At 38.9% G+C, this 16,429-nt stretch overlaps 1 protein-coding gene across 1 annotated transcript in view; it reads left to right on the top strand.

Moving 5' to 3' along the window:
* The window catches only part of LOC133542406 (kinesin heavy chain-like), a 396,917-nt gene that overhangs the window by 298,431 nt on the left and 82,057 nt on the right, over window positions 1-16,429 (top strand). The window contains exons 22-23 of the mRNA XM_061886494.1: window positions 1,556-1,627; window positions 8,684-8,788. Coding sequence (XP_061742478.1) covers window positions 1,556-1,627; window positions 8,684-8,788 — 177 coding nt within the window. The remainder of the gene's footprint in view (window positions 1-1,555; window positions 1,628-8,683; window positions 8,789-16,429) is intronic.

The following is a 16,429-nucleotide window of genomic DNA, read 5'->3' as shown; positions in this document are numbered from 1 at the left end:
GCAGCTGAGATAAGCTCCAGCGACCCCCCGTGACCCCAAAAGGGACAACCGGTGGAAAATGGATGGATGGATGGATGGACTTTAGTATGGGTAACATTTTCTAAGTAACAAAGACTTAATTCAGAGTTATTTGGACACTAGGGGAACATACTCAAAATAACAGACTTAAGTTAGAGTTATTTGGTTAGGGTTAGGGTTAGGGTTAGTTATCGACTTACTATAATAAGGCCATACAGAATAAGCATTAATAAGTACTTGATGACTAATTAAGTCAAATATGTTACTAATTTGCATGTTAATTAGCAACTAATTCATGGTGAATATGTTCCTCATACTAAAGTGTTACCACATTTTTTTAGGTAAAGAGTTAAACGAATCTTAGCACAGTTTTTTTACAGAAAAAAACTGGCAGCTTAGTTGCCAGTAAAAAAAAAAGTACTGTAAAATATATGGTGTTACAACATATTACTGTAAATAAAAATACAGTTGAGTTAAAGTTAAAGTACCGATGATTGTCACACACACACTAGGTGTGGTGGAATTGTTCTCTGCATTTGACCCTTCACCCTTGATCACCCTCTGGGAGGTGAGGGGAGCAGTGGGCAGCAGCGGTGGCCGCGCCCGGAAATCAGTACCGCTGTTGAATTTTATTCTAGCAACTCAGATGCCAGTTTTTTACCATAATAAAATGTAGTACCATAAAATCATCAACCGTGGATTTTACAGTAAAAAAAAACTAAACAAAAAAAACTGAATTTTACTGTAAAAAAACAAACATTGGTCGTTTTTTTCCACTGCTTGTTTCCCTCCAACTTACAGTAAAAAGAATAAATAAAAAAAACTCCCTTCATTTTACAGTATATTCTATTGGTCATTTTATAGTGTACAATGTGATGGATAACTTGCTTCAAAATCATAAGTTAAGCAGCTATTTAAGTATTTATTTGGATTTTGACCAACAAAGTTAGATAATATAATATTTCCTGCTATATTGCACACTATTTTTTTCCCTGTCAAACTATAAGAAAAAACCCTAATACGTTTAGTAAGTAAATGAGAAAGTAAAGAAATAAAATATAAGTTATTTTATTAAAACATATTGTTTCCAGGCTTTTGCGGGCCATATAAAATTAGGTGGAAGGCCAGATCTGGCGCGCGGGCCTTGAGTTGTACACAAGTGTACGAGACACACCAATGAGCTTGTTTATAGATGTACAACAACACTCCTCATGGGAAGTTGCCAGTTCTTGTATTTGTTATAACTTTGTTACATTAATGAACATATCAGACAGAAAAGTGACAGATTGTAACTAAAGGCTAATTTCCATCTGCATCTCATTGCAAAGAAACACTCATTCAGCGTTATAGTGACTTGTATTTTTCATGCACTTATTCTTGCTGTATTTATCTGGCACAAGTGGAAAGCCGGTCCCTAAAAAAAAAGGCCTACATTAAAACCGGTCCGCGGTGCAAAAAAGGTTGGGAACCACTGACTTAAAGGAGTCTGCTAAGGACACTGTTAACTGCTGCTTTTCCCTGCCTGATTCTATTCCAGGCTAGAGAGCTGCACACCCTACACAACCTGCGCAGGCTGTTTGTTCAAGACCTCACCACTCGAGTGAGAAAAGTAGGTAGAGTGTTTTCTATAGAAGTATTATTCAAGCAAAACTATTTGCAAATTTGCCTCTCAACCACTGCGTCTGTGATCCGATACACGGTTCCTTGTACTAATTTATGTGTCTGTATTTCAATCGGCGTGTGTGTGGTTGCCTTTTTACACATGTCTTTTGCAACACTTCTGCCATGTAAAATCACTTTTTTTTTGCAACAGCACCTTTCCTTTCCCAATCCTCACCACGAGTGGATGTCTTGAACCCACTCATATTCTGGGTTGAAGCATACAACAATGGACTTTCGATCACTCGCTATAAGTTAAAGTTGTTGTTTTAACAGTAACTTAGTTGTCTGAAGTATTTTCTGTTTGCAACTGCATCAGGTCTTTTTACATGATATGCAGAAGTGACATGCAAAAGTGACGTGTAAAAGTGACGTGCAAAAGTGACATGTAAAAGTGACATGCAAAAGTGACATGCAAAAGTGACATGCAAAAGTGACACGCAAAAGTGACACGCAAAAGTGAAATGTAGAAGTGACTCACTTTTTTGTGTAAAAGTGAAAAGCAAAAGTGACATGCAAAAGTGGCATGCAAAAGTGTCATGTTAAAGTGACATGCAAAGATGACATGCAAAGATGACATGCAAAAGCGACATGCAAAAGTGACTTGCAAATTTGACATGTAGAGGTGACATGTAAAAGTGACATGTACAAGTGACACGCAAAAGTGACACGCAAACGGGACATGCAAAAGTGACGTGTAAAAGTGACATGCAAAAGTGACATATAAAAGTTGCATTCAATACTGACATGCAAAAGTGACATGCAAAAGTGACATGCAAAAGTGACATGCAAAAGTGACATTCAAAAGTGACATGCAAAAGTGACACGCAAAAGTGAAATGTAAAAGTGACTCACTTTTTCATGCAAAGATGACATGCAAAAGTGACTTGCAAATTTGACATGTAGAGGTAACATGTAAAATTGACATGTACAAGTGACACGCAAAAGTGACATGAAAAAGTGACATTTAAAAGTGACATGTAAAAGTGACATGCAAAAGTGACATATAAAAGTGGCATTCAATAGTGACATGCAAAAGTGACACGCAAAAGTGAAATGTAAAAGTGACTCACTTTTTCATGTAAAAGTAAAAATAAAAGTGACATGCAAAAGTGACATGTAAAAGTGACATGCAAAGATGACATCCAAAAGCGACATGCAAAAGCGACATGCAAAAGTGACTTGCAAATTTGACATGTATAGGTGACATGTAAAAGTGACACTTACAAGTGATACGCAAAAGTGACATGCAAAAGTGACATATAAAAGTGGCATTCAATAATGACAGAAAAGTGACATGCAAAAGTGGCATGCAAAAGTGACATAAAAGTGACATGCAAAAGAGACATGTAAAAGTGACATGCAAAAGTGACATAAAAGTGACATGCAAAAGAAACATGTAAATGTGACTTGCAAAACTGACACGTATAAGGGACATGTAAAAGTGACACACAAAAGAGACATATAAAAGTGACATGCAAAAGAGACATGTAAAAGTGACTTGCAAAAATGACACGTAGAAGTGATATGTAAAAGTGACATGTAAAAGTGACACGCAAAAGTGACACGCGAAAGTGACACGCAAAAGTGACACGCAAAACTGACACACAAAAGTGACATGCAAAGATGACATGCAAAAGTGGCTTGCAAAAATGACATGTAAAAGTGACACACAAAAGTGACATGCAAAAATGACATGTAGAAGTGACATGCAAAAGTGACATATAAAAGTGGCATTCAATAATGACAGACAAGTGACATGTAAAAGTGGCATGCAAAAGTGACATAAAAGTGACATGCAAAAGCGACATGCAAAAGTGACTTGCAAATTTGACATGTATAGGTGACATGTAAAAGTGACACTTACAAGTGATACGCAAAAGTGACATGCAAAAGTGACATATAAAAGTGGCATTCAATAATGACAGAAAAGTGACATGCAAAAGTGGCATGCAAAAGTGACATAAAAGTGACATGCAAAAGAGACATGTAAAAGTGACATGCAAAAGTGACATAAAAGTGACATGCAAAAGAAACATGTAAATGTGACTTGCAAAACTGACACGTAGAAGGGACATGTAAAAGTGACACGCAAAAGAGACATATAAAAGTGACATGCAAAAGAGACATGTAAAAGTGACTTGCAAAAATGACACGTAGAAGTGATATGTAAAAGTGACATGTAAAAGTGACACGCAAAAGTGACACGCAAAAGTGACACACAAAACTGACACACAAAAGTGACATGCAAAGATGACATGCAAAAGTGGCTTGCAAAAATGACATGTAAAAGTGACATGCAAAAGTGACATATAAAAGTGGCATTCAATAATGACAGACAAGTGACCTGTAAAAGTGGCATGCAAAAGTGACATAAAAGTGACATGCAAAAGAGACATGTAAAAGTGACATGCAAAAGTGACATAAAAGTGACATGCAAAAGACATGTAAATGTGACTTGCAAAACTGACACGTAGAAGTGACATGTAAAAGTGACACGCAAAAGAGACATGTAAAAGTGACTTGCAAAAGTGACATAAAAGTGACATGCAAAAGACATGTAAATGTGACTTGCAAAACTGACACGTAGAAGTGACATATAAAAGTGACATGCAAAAGAGACATGTAAAAGTGACTTGCAAAAAAGACACGTAGAAGTGATATGTAAAAGTGACATGTAAAAGTGACATTTAAAAGTGACACGCAAAAATGACATGTAGAAGTGACATGCAAAAGTGACACGTGAAAAGACAGCCAAGAGAGGGTTCTGCTGAACACAGACATTTTTTACACACACTTACACACACACACACACACACACACACCCACACACACACACACACACACACACACAGATGGAAATACGGACAGACGGACTGATTTTACACACAAGTTGGAAATGTGGACACAAATGAGTACACATACACATGAATAGACGCATAGATTAGGATACGTGTTTGCAAATAGTCAAGCTACATTAACAATTCCATTGCTTCCCACAGGACTACAATCTAGGTAATCGTGTCTAAAAAAAAAAAATCATTGTGTAATTTGCATATTTTTAATGGATGATTTGTACATCATTTTGTAACTGTTTGCAAATGCACCAAATCATTGAATTTCAATATTTTCGATTGAACAAATGAAGGGTATTAACGTTATTGATTGCCAATGTTATGTGTTATTGTAACTGACCTTTTGTTTTGTAATGATCTGCCACATTTTGTAATAACACATTTTTGTAATAAAATCAAACACATTTTGTTATTTGTTGCAAGTTATAACAAAATGCAGGTGCTGTATTACTTTTGAATTAGGAAAAAACAATTGTGCATTATGTACTGAACCATGGAAATATGTTACCATTTCATGCACCATTGGTTGCAAATCAGTCAACATAAAAATACATGTTCTGGATCTGTAATCTGTAATCTGTTCATGTCTTTCAAATAGTCAATTTTCCATTCAGCAGCTTAAAGAGTAAATATTATAAAACTGCTTCTCTATAGCAAGCCAACATGTCTGTGTCTTCCCCTTGTGGCTGCTTGCAGTATTACGCAAATACATTCTGCCAGGGCTCAAAATTAGGTAGGTAGGTAGTGAAGTGAAGTGAAATATATTTAGATAGCACTTTTCTCTAGTGATTCAAATCGCCTTACATAGTGAAGCCAAATATCTAAGTTACATTTAAACCAGTGTGGGTGGCACTGGGAGCAGGTGGGTATAGCGTCTTGCCCAAGGACACAACATCAGTGATTATCATGGCGGAAGTGGGAATCGAACCTGGAACCCTTAAGTTGGTGGCACAGCTGCTCTGCCAACCGAGCTATATCGCCCCAATAACAATGACAATAAAGACCAAGTAGGTCTTTATTGTCATTGCACAAGTACAATGAAACTTTGTTTTCAGTACAGAACCAGTCAAGATTAGACAAACAAACAGTGTACAGGGTTACAGAACAGGAACGCTGATGGGTCGCCACAAGGCACCCCGTACAAGATAGGAAAAAGGGCAACGCTGGAGGAGGATGAGAAAAAAAAAAAAAATCTACACTGAGCTCTTAAGGGGACCCGGTCTGGAGTGGAAAAAAACCTCCATAGCAAAGCACATATACATATTACAACATCGCAAAATATCTAACAACAGAGGGGAGGGAGTGGGTGCCATGGTGGCAGACTGCAGCTCTTCAGGCGCTGCCCATCCATCCACTAAGGGATTCGCGTCAAGGGCGTTGGATGGGGGGTGGAGTAGGTGTGTGTGTGACGTATATTTTTGTGGATGCACGTGTGTGTGTAGACCTGCCGCGTGTCTCTGTTCCGCGGCCTTGATGTCGTGCAGTCGCTAGTCCATAGTCAACAATGAGAGACAATAAGGGAGTTTGTTGTGTGTTTGCCGCACTGTCCTTCGGGAGAGTCTCCAAGTCAGGGAAACAATCAAAGTTAAAATGTTTTGTATGCGAGTGAAAATACATTTTGCTTTTTACTATAAATTGTCTATAACTGGTCCTCAAAATCCATCCTGCAGGGTAGACAGTCCGATCGTATCTAAATCACAAGTGTCCACAGTTTTTCCCGCATACTCCAATCATTTGTGGCAGCTTTGGAGTACTTCGAAGTCTACCAGTAACTTCCAATTCGTGAACAAACCAGAGCAACGCTTACTCCAGTCAGCAGATGTCCTGTTGTCATAATTCCCAATAGGTAGATATCTTCACATCCTCGACTGAAATGGTCGCCAGGCACGCGGCACTCCTTCTTCTCCCAAGAGTCTGTGGTGTGTCCAGCAATGCGCTGATGTTTTTTTTTTTTTAATCAAAGCATCAAATGTGACGGTTAATTACAAAATGCACCAAATTGTTACATTTTGTTGAAGAAAAATTGCAGGGCCCACATTTTGTAAAACTCTTTGCAATATTTCGGAAGTTGTTATAAAATCTGTCACAGTATTATTATGAAATTTGTTCGATGATCTGATTAAATAATGTCACTGATTATTACAAAATGCAGAGGTGGGTAGAAATGCGCTACATTTACTCTTTTACATCCACTTGAGTAACTTTTGGGATAAATTGTACTTCTAAGAGTAGTTTTAATGCAACATACTTTTACTTGAGTATATTTATAGAGAAGAAACACTACTTTTACTCCGCTCCATTTATCTACATTCAGCTCGCTACTCGCTACTGATTTTTATTGATCTGTTAATGCAGGCTGTTTGTTTTGGTTTGTGAGACAGACCTTCAAAGTAGGATCAATTACATGCCTGTGTTTCACCAATCAAATGCAGTTTGACTCCGTTTCATCAATCAAATGCAGTCACTGGTGACGTTTGACTCCGTTTCACCAATCAAACAGAGCCAGGCGGTCACATGATTAACTGCACGCTTTTTTTTATAAACCTTTATTTATAATTTCAACATTTACAAACAGTTGAAAATAATAATCAAAATACGTCCAAAAACAGTACAAAATGGTGTAAAAAACGTACAAAACAGTGCCAGGGTGTTGTAAATTCAAAGGTAATAAAATGGAATGCAAAAAAAATAAATATATATAAAATAAACAAAGTACAAAGCCATAGGCTCACTCAATCTCAGTAAATAACTTAAATTTGGAACACAGCATCATCGTTTTCACAGCTTTTCGGTTGTTAGAGTTATTGTTTTAATGTAGAGTTCTAAATCTTTTTTAAAGGCACAAACAACAGGTCGGGTATTGAGAAACTTACATTTATTAAAATAAAACTTAGCCAATAGTATAATGAGGTTGCAAAGGTAAAATTATTTTTCAATTTTTTTTTTCAATACAGTGTAAAACCAAATATATATTATTTAATATATATTATTGTTTTAGTTGCTTAAGAGATTTTCCTGGCTCTGAATTTGTTCATTGTTATTTTTATGTTATTGCGCATCACTTGTTGCCGTCATCATTAAACGAACAGGTTACTCATCAGTTACTCAGTACTTGAGTAGTTTTTTCACAACATACTTTTTACTTTTACTCAAGTAAATATTTGGGTGACTACTCCTTACTTTTACTTGAGTAATACATCTCTAAAGTAACAGTACTCTTACTTGAGTACAATTTCTGGCTACTCTACCCACCTCTGACAAAATTTGACACTATCACATCGAGAGGAGCCAGGTGAGGTGGTTCGGGCATCTGTTCAGGATGCCACCCGAATACCTCCCTAGGTAGGTGTTTAGGGCACGTCCAACCGGTAGGAGACCACGGGGAAGACTCAGGACACGTTGGGAAGACTATGTCTCTCGGCTGGCCTGGGAACGCCTCGCCCTGGGAAGAGCTGGACGAAGTGGCTAGGGAGAGGAAAGTCTGGGCTTCCCTGCTTAGGCTGCTGCCCCTGTGACATGACCTCAGATAAGCGGAAGAAAATGGATGGATGGATGGATGGACACTATCACGTAATGATATTAGGAATAATGATGTAATAAATAATTACAGTGGGGCGGCATAGCTCGGTTGGTAGAGTGGCAGTGCCAGCAACTTGAGGGTTGCAGGTTCGATTCCCGCTTCCGCCATCCTAGTCACTGACGTTGTGTCCTTGGGCAAGACACTTTACCCACCTGTTCCCAGTGCCACCCACACTGATGTTGGGATTCACTATGTAAAGCGCTTTGAGTCACTAGAGAAAAGCGCTATATAAATATAATTCACTTAACTTCACTACAGTTAAAATACAAACAGGACAATACAAATTAGCATATCGTAAGATGCAAAAAAAGGAGACATTACAAAATATTTTATAAAATAAAACAAACGAACATAAAAATAAAAAACGGATAATGGAATATTACTGGAATGCACACTTAAACGAATGTGTCCTTGTATTACATCATGACATATAGTGTTATTACTAAGGCCAATGTTGTCCTGGCCCTCATTGAAATGTGTTTCATTATAAAATCTTTGGAGCTTTGACATAAACAAGTGGGTCTATTGAGAAGCTTGTAAAAAAGCTATAAATTGCTGCTGTTGTTGCCAGAGTGCAGCGCTGGAGCCTGATGATGGTGGAGGATACATCACCCAGAAGCAGAAGATTTCCTTTCTGGAGAACAACCTGGACCAGCTAACCAAAGTCCACAAGCAGGTAATCACAACCATCAGCAATAAAGAAGCATTTAATGGTAAAAGATGGGAAAAGTCATCCTCTGCACCCGTGCGTCGTTAAAAAACAGGACCCCCCCCACATTATTTGTTTTGGCGTAGGAACTAGGTATCGACCAATATGTTGTATTCCCCGGGCTCTTTCACCTTAACTAACAGGTGAGACCATTTCTAAGATGGCTGTCGTCATTTTTTCTTGGATGTTACCGAAAATATGAGAATGTGTGAGCTGCTGCCTGCACTTCTTCACTTATATAATAAGTCTCCCTTTGGTCCAAATATGTACACAATGTTAGGATTTTTGGCAGAGTCCATCCAGCTCTGTTGCTTTGCTGTTTGAGTGAATCATGTGGCGTACTTTCCGGACCATAGGGCGCATAGCCGATGAATGGTCTATTGTCTATCTTTTTTTTTATATGAGGTGCACCGGATTACAGGGTGCATTAAAGGAGTCATATTATTATTATAATTTTTTTGTCTAAATGTAAAATACTTCCTTGTGGTCTACATAACGTGTAATGGTGGTTCTTTGCTGAAAATGTTGCATAGATGTTTTACACATCATCTTCAAGTCATTTTCTGACAGTCGCTTCAGGATGTACCGTTTTGTGGGCGGTATTATTTACGTGCCTCCACTTGGACTACACTTGCCAACCTTGAGACCTCCGATTTCAGAGGGTGTGGGATGGGGGGTGGGGGGGCGTGGTCGGGGGCGGAGCGCGGGGCGTGGTTAAGTGTCAAATATTAATATATATATATATATATATATATATATATATATATATATATATATATATATATATATATATATATATATATAATACTTGACTTTCAGTGAATTCTATATTTATTTTATTATATATATATATATATATATATCCATCCATTTTCTACCGTTTATTCCCTTTTGGGATCGCAGGGGGCGCTGGCGCCTATCCAAGCTACAATCGGGCAGAAGGCGGGGTACACCCTGGACAAGTCGCCACCTCATCGCAGGGCCAACACAGATAGACAGACAACATTCACACTCACATTCATACACTAGGGCCAATTTAGTGTTGCCAATCAACCTATCCCCAGGTGCATGTCTTTGAAAGTGGGAGGAAGGCGGAGTACCCGGGGGGAACCCACGCATTCACGGGGAGGACATGCAAACTCCACACAGAAAGATCCCGGGCCTGGGATTGAACCCAGGACTGCAGGACTTTCGTATTGTGAGGCAGACGCGCTAGCCCCCCTGCCACCGTGAAGCCCCTATACATACATATATATATATATATATATATATATATATATATATATATATATATATATATATATATATATATATATATATATATATATATTTATATAAATAAATACTTGAATTTCAGTGTTCATTTATTTACACATATACACACATAACACTCATCTACTCATTGTTGAGTTAAGGGTTGAAATGTCCATCTTTGTTCTATTCTCTGTCACTATTTTTCTAACCACAGCTAGTCTCTCTGGCAGAGAAGAAGTCTAGCAAAACTCCTAGCCATTATAGACAACACCTCCCACCCACTACACTCGGACCTTGCGGAGAGAATGAGCACGTTCAGTTGAAGGCTCAGACTCCCAAAATGTAACACGGAACGACACAGGAGTGTATAAAGCATATGTTCCTGGACTGCACTTAAAGGTAGAATACATGTAGAATATATTTAGATTATTCATATACTGTATATGATATATATTATATTATTTATTATTGTCATTGTTTCTTGTGAGCGAACAGTGGTGCTGAATTAAATAAAGTACATTATATTCTACATTCTATTCTATTCTATGTACAGTAGATGGCATTATTGTCCTGTTTAAGAGTGTCACAAGTTAACATTGGCGTTTACGGCAGACAAACTGCTTTACGGCAGACGAAAATATGACTGCTGTTGGGAGGACTTTAATGAAACTGCCAAACAATAAACCCACATAAGAAACCAATAACTCGCCCTCGATCAGTCTACAGTTAAAACGTCATTGGGCAGGCACGCTCTTCATACTGTGGGAATGGGGATGTGAAAACAGACTGTCGACACGTCACTCGGGTCCGCTTGGAGCTGGAGGGGGCGTGACCTGCAGCTCCGCCTGAATTTCGGGAGATTTTTGGGAGGAAATTTGTCCTGGGAGATTTTCGGGAGAGGCGCTGAATTTCGGGAGTCTCCCGGAAAATCCGGGAGGGTTGGCAAGTATGACTTGGACAGGGTCTTCTCCCCGTCATCTTTGTTTTAGTGGTGTAGCGTGCAAGGACGGGAGTTGAATTGTCAACAACAACGCCCGAAATGTGTCCCTTGAAAAACCGTCTGACCGGAACTCTCTAATAACTAAAGTTCCTTGGGTGAATAATGTAAATTCACTATACCGGTATGTTTTAGTGCTTTCATGGCGAGTTTACTGACAGATATAAGTAAGAACTTCACACTACTTTATATTAGAAATGGCAACAGTGGAGAATGCATGAAGATAGAGAACAAGAATAAGCTTATTGACTACGTTGTCAACACGGACTACAAAGGAGGACATGAGCAATTTTTCAGGATTTATGCAGACCACAAATACAGATCAGCAGGTACCAGGAGGTAAGAAAAGTTGCTTTTGCATAATGTTGTGAATTAAAACGGCAGCTAATATGTCGTACCTTATACACACACCATAAAAATACTCCTATGTGTACTTTGCCAACAGTCCATCAAGTGGTGTGGCTTCATAGCTTACCAAAGTCCTACTAAAACATTTTGATAGATGTTTGAGCGCCCTGTGTAATGTTGTATATTTTCAATGGAACATATACAATGTTGGTGTTTACTTTAGTCATATTGCCGTCATAGTGCAGTCTACACGTATCTCTTTGACTGCCATCTACTGGTCACACTTATCATTACACCATGCACGAAATAAAATAGGTTCGAGGTCGGTAAGCAAAACCAGAATTTCTCCGTACATTAAGCGTACTGTGTTATAAGGCGCACTGTCGAGTTTAGAGAAAATAAAAGATTTTAAGTGTGCCTTATAGTCCGGAAAATACCGTAGCATGAAACTCGTTGCACACCTCTAATGATGCTCAGAGTGTTGCGGAGGCTTGTCTAGCTTCAGTCATGAAAACAAACAAGAGGTAACCAATAAGATGGAAAGAAAGTAGGACAAAAACTGGATTTTCCGGCAAAAATGTGTAGTTTTAGATTACACTGTAGGAGACTAGCACTTCAAGAGGGACAGAAAGGGAGTGCTGAGTACTGCGGTAATAAAAAAAATAAAACTTTTCTCATGCAGGGCAAAAGGGATGGTGGTTGAGCAGTGGTTGTTACCATATTTTCTATATTATAAGATGCTACTTTTTTTTCCCGACGCTTTGCACCCTGTGGCTTATAAAACCGTGCAGCTAATCTATCGACGTTTTTTCGCTAATAATCATAATGTTTTGCATTGAAAAAAATGTTTTCATAAAACCCCGACAGAGACACTGAAAAGCTGTGTCATTGTTTGTACAACTTTTGGACGAGTTTGCTTCCTGCAGCACCTAATGAAAAAATGTTTCAGTATTTCGCAATTTTGTGTGGTAAAGGAATGGCTAAATCAGGCTACAATGAAGGTTTTAGAATGGCCTTCCAAAAGTCCTGACTTAAACGTGTGGACAATGCTGAAGAAACAAGTCCATGTTTGAAAAAACAACAAATTTAGCTGAACTGCACCAATTTTGTCAAGAGGAGCGCTCAAAAATTTTGTGGATGGCGACCAAAAGCACCTTTATGCAGTGAAACTTGCCAGGGGACATGAAAGCAAATATTAACATTGCTGTATGTATACTTTTGGCCCAGTAGATTTGCTCACATTTTCAGTTGAACCATAATAAATTCATAAAAGAAGCAAACTTCATGAATGATTTTGTGACCAACAAGTATGTGCTCCAATCACTTTATCACCAAAAAATAGGATTTGTAGAAATGATTGGAAACTCAAGACAGCCATGACATTACATCATTTACACTTGTGTAAACTTTTGATCGCGTAAGCTGTTTAAAGTTATTTTGTAGTAAAAAAAAGTCAGATACCAATAATAAAAAAAAAAACACATACGTGGCTCAACAAGGCCGAAAAGCGGTCGATCTCTAATTAGAACCTGAACATGTATTTGAAGTTGATGGAAAAAAGAACCAGACAAATGAAAAAGTGCGAGCCTTGTGCTTCATCCGTCATTGTTCTCTGCTGAAAACATCTCTCAGGATCATCAATCAGTCGAGTGCAGCAACTTCACACAAGTGTCTCCTTGGAGGAGCGTGGAGAACACGCAAGCGTTCAAGTGCCAAAGTGCCATCTGGGAATCTAAGCGGCACAGGAGAAGATGCTTGAGTCAATGCAAATGAATTTATTCTCATGCTGGAGCTCACCAACATGACTCAACACACATTCTTACATCAAACTTTCTTCTACCCAATATTCCAAATTGTGTTTGACTTTCAATGGGGAACTGCGCTTTTTTGGAGTCTTGCCCGTCATTCAAAATCTTAATGCAAGACAAGAAAACATTTTTCCCTTTCTTGTGTATTTCAACTTGTAAAATACAGCTCCTAAACAATGCAGCTAGTGGGAGTCATCTATTAAACCAATAAAACCATAAATTAATCAAATCTTTATTATATACGTAAACAATGTGACAAAGAACATTTTACATCAATTAAACTAGGGATCTAGATATCTGGTCAGGATACTCCTAAATCTTTTGCCTTCACCTTCATTGTCCATTTTGGTGACGTTATATACTCTGGACCTAGACGTTGAGTTTGTGACAAACATTGCCGAACATTACTGATACAGTCTGCTTTGCCGTTTTCCTTGACAACCAGGTAATACAAACCACACGCTACCTTTTTTATCACATCCACGGGAGCCCGCATTCTCGTTGTCTCTCCTTTGACAAATGGACAAAGTGTTGGCTAAGTAGAATCACAGCTGACCTGGACATTGGAAAGTTCTCATGCTGTCTGAGAAGTGTTGTATCCCAAATAGCTGCAATGGCTTTCTCTTAAGGTATTCATGTGTGATTTCCGCAAGTGTCTGTACATGTAGAAGAAGGAGAAACATGGGCATGTCTGGATGGCTCGGATCCATATTCCAGTGGTTCGCTCCGAGTTACAAAACCGCTTCATTATGAAGCTGGCTATGGCGTGTTCTTTCTGATGCCACTTCCTGTGTGGGGCGCGGTCTTTCTGGCGTCACTTCCTCTCCGAACTCAGTTTATAAACGATCAATGAGTCCATACAAAGCTAAAAGCCGGAGATTAAAAAAATACACGGCGCACTTACCCATGTAAAAAATTGTCGGGGAGGTGGACCTTAAACGCTGGTTTAGTGTGGCTGAAACGGGATTTAGGCTAAATAATGATTTTAGTTTAATGGGTTAAACAACTTAGTGTAGACATAGCCTTAACCAAGTTTTAGCAACATTGTTAGTGTCAGCGCTAATGCCGAGGAACTTATTTTAGGCCGGGGGTGTCAAACTCAAATACAGAGTGGGCCAAAATTTAAAACCGAACAAAGCCGCGGGCCGAGGTTGAAGAAATTAACCTTTTAATAGGGACCCAAACAAGTTTTGCATTGAATATTAAACAAGCAAGGCTTATATAACTTTATAGTGACATGCAACATCGAGTTTCAAATAATAATAATAATTAAAAACTATCAATGGCTTATCAAATAAAATTTAAATAAAAATTTAATGCCTCTTTTCGGCGGTGGGGTTGAGGTGGACGGGGTTTGGTGATAGCGGGGGGTGTATATTTTAGCGTCCCGGAAGAGTTAGTGCTGCAAGGCGTTCTGGGTATTTGTTCTGTTGTGTTTATGTTGTGTTACCGTGCGGATGTTCTCCCGAAATGTGTCATTCTTGTCTGGTGTGGGTTCACAGTGTGGCGCATATTTGTAACAGTGTTAAAGTTGTTTATACGGCCACCCTCAGTGTGACCTGTATGGCTGTTGACCAAGTAGGCCTTGCATTCACTTGTGTGTGTGTATAAGCCGCATATATTATGTGACTGGGCCGGCACACTGTTTGTATAGAGGAAAAGTGGACGTGGAGACAGGTTGTAGACAACGCCAAAGGCTGTGCCTTTAAAGCCCACCCCAAATATTGTTGTACGGGATGAAATTCGGGAGAGGCACTGAACTTCGGGAGTCTCCCGGAATAAATCGAGAGGGTTGGCTAGTAAGAGTGTTAGCGGTGAATCCGGTGTTACAGCGGCGGGCCAGCTCTAATGTTAATTGGATATTGCCTCAAGGGCCAAGTGAAATTACACGGTGGGCCAAATTTGGCCCGCGGGCCAGAGTTTGACACCCATGTTTTAGGCACAATGATCACTGAGAGGTAACTACTGTAGCTTATGCAGCCATTGACATAGCCTCCAAGTTGGTTTACGTGTGCTAGTTCATAAATCAAGCATTTTACTTGTATAGTAAGAGGTTGTGGACCTAAACCGAGAAGTTGATCCGCTTTGAAATTTAAATTAGACCTGAAGGCATCCATAGGAAATCATGACAATATGGTAATGTACTTCTTTTACCTGAGAAGTGAAGATTATGATGCAAAATAAGTAAATATTACACTTTCTCATTACATTACATTACATTTGCATTGTACCACGTTGTCGCAGTTGTCGTGACCCCAGGGTGCAGAGACAGGAAAGGGTATTCAGGAAAAAAAAAAATTTAATAATTAGAAAGTAGATCAGCTAAGAAGTGCACAGGAAAGGCTATAATAATAATAATAGTAATAATACATTTTATTTGTAAAAGCACTTTACATTGAACAAACAATCTCAAAGTGCTATGGTGCATTAAAAAAACAAAATCAAAGTTGGAACAACAAATAGCTGCCCCCAACAGGTAAAATAAATAGTAAAATAAAATAAAAACTATCCATCCATCCATTTTCTACCGCTTATTCCTTTTGGGGTCACGGGGGCGCTGGTGCCTATCTCAGCTACAATCGGTTGGAAGGCGGGGTACACCCTGGACAAGTCGCCACTAATCGCAGGGCCAACACAGATTGACAGACAACATTCACACTCACATTCACACACTAGCGCCAATTAAGTGTTGCCAATCAACCTATCCCCAGGTGCATGTCTTTGGAATAAAAATGAGAAGAGCCTAACAGCTAGAACTAGCACACATACATTTAACAAAGGGCTTTTTTTTAAATGAAGGGTTTTTAAACCTTTTTTTAAAAGCATCCACAGTCTGCGGTGCCCTCAGGTGGTCAGGCAGAGTGTTCCACAGACAGAGAGCTATGGAGCATAGACGAACAAAGCAATGAAAATCATCCAGCTCCCACTGAGAACCCCTTCTGATTCGTGATCAGAGACAGGTGGGTCTCCTGATCACCAATCAGAAGAAGGTGTGTATCAACAGCAGCCACAACAAAGGACGGAAGGCGTGCTGAAACAAATAAACATTTAAGACAGGAAAAATAATTTTACCAAATCTAACAGGTCATGACATAACATTTTTGGACGTCTATGAGAGCATTTTAGGCAGAATAGACCATATCAACATTACCTACATTGTTAGCCCCCTCTTACTAACATTTGTTTACGATTTTAAATTGT

This window comes from Nerophis ophidion, linkage group LG02 (genome assembly GCF_033978795.1).
Source record: "Nerophis ophidion isolate RoL-2023_Sa linkage group LG02, RoL_Noph_v1.0, whole genome shotgun sequence".
NCBI lineage: Eukaryota > Metazoa > Chordata > Actinopteri > Syngnathiformes > Syngnathidae > Nerophis > Nerophis ophidion.
The sequence above is the reverse complement of the archived record's forward strand: the minus strand, read 5'-3'. Positions and strand labels throughout refer to the sequence as shown.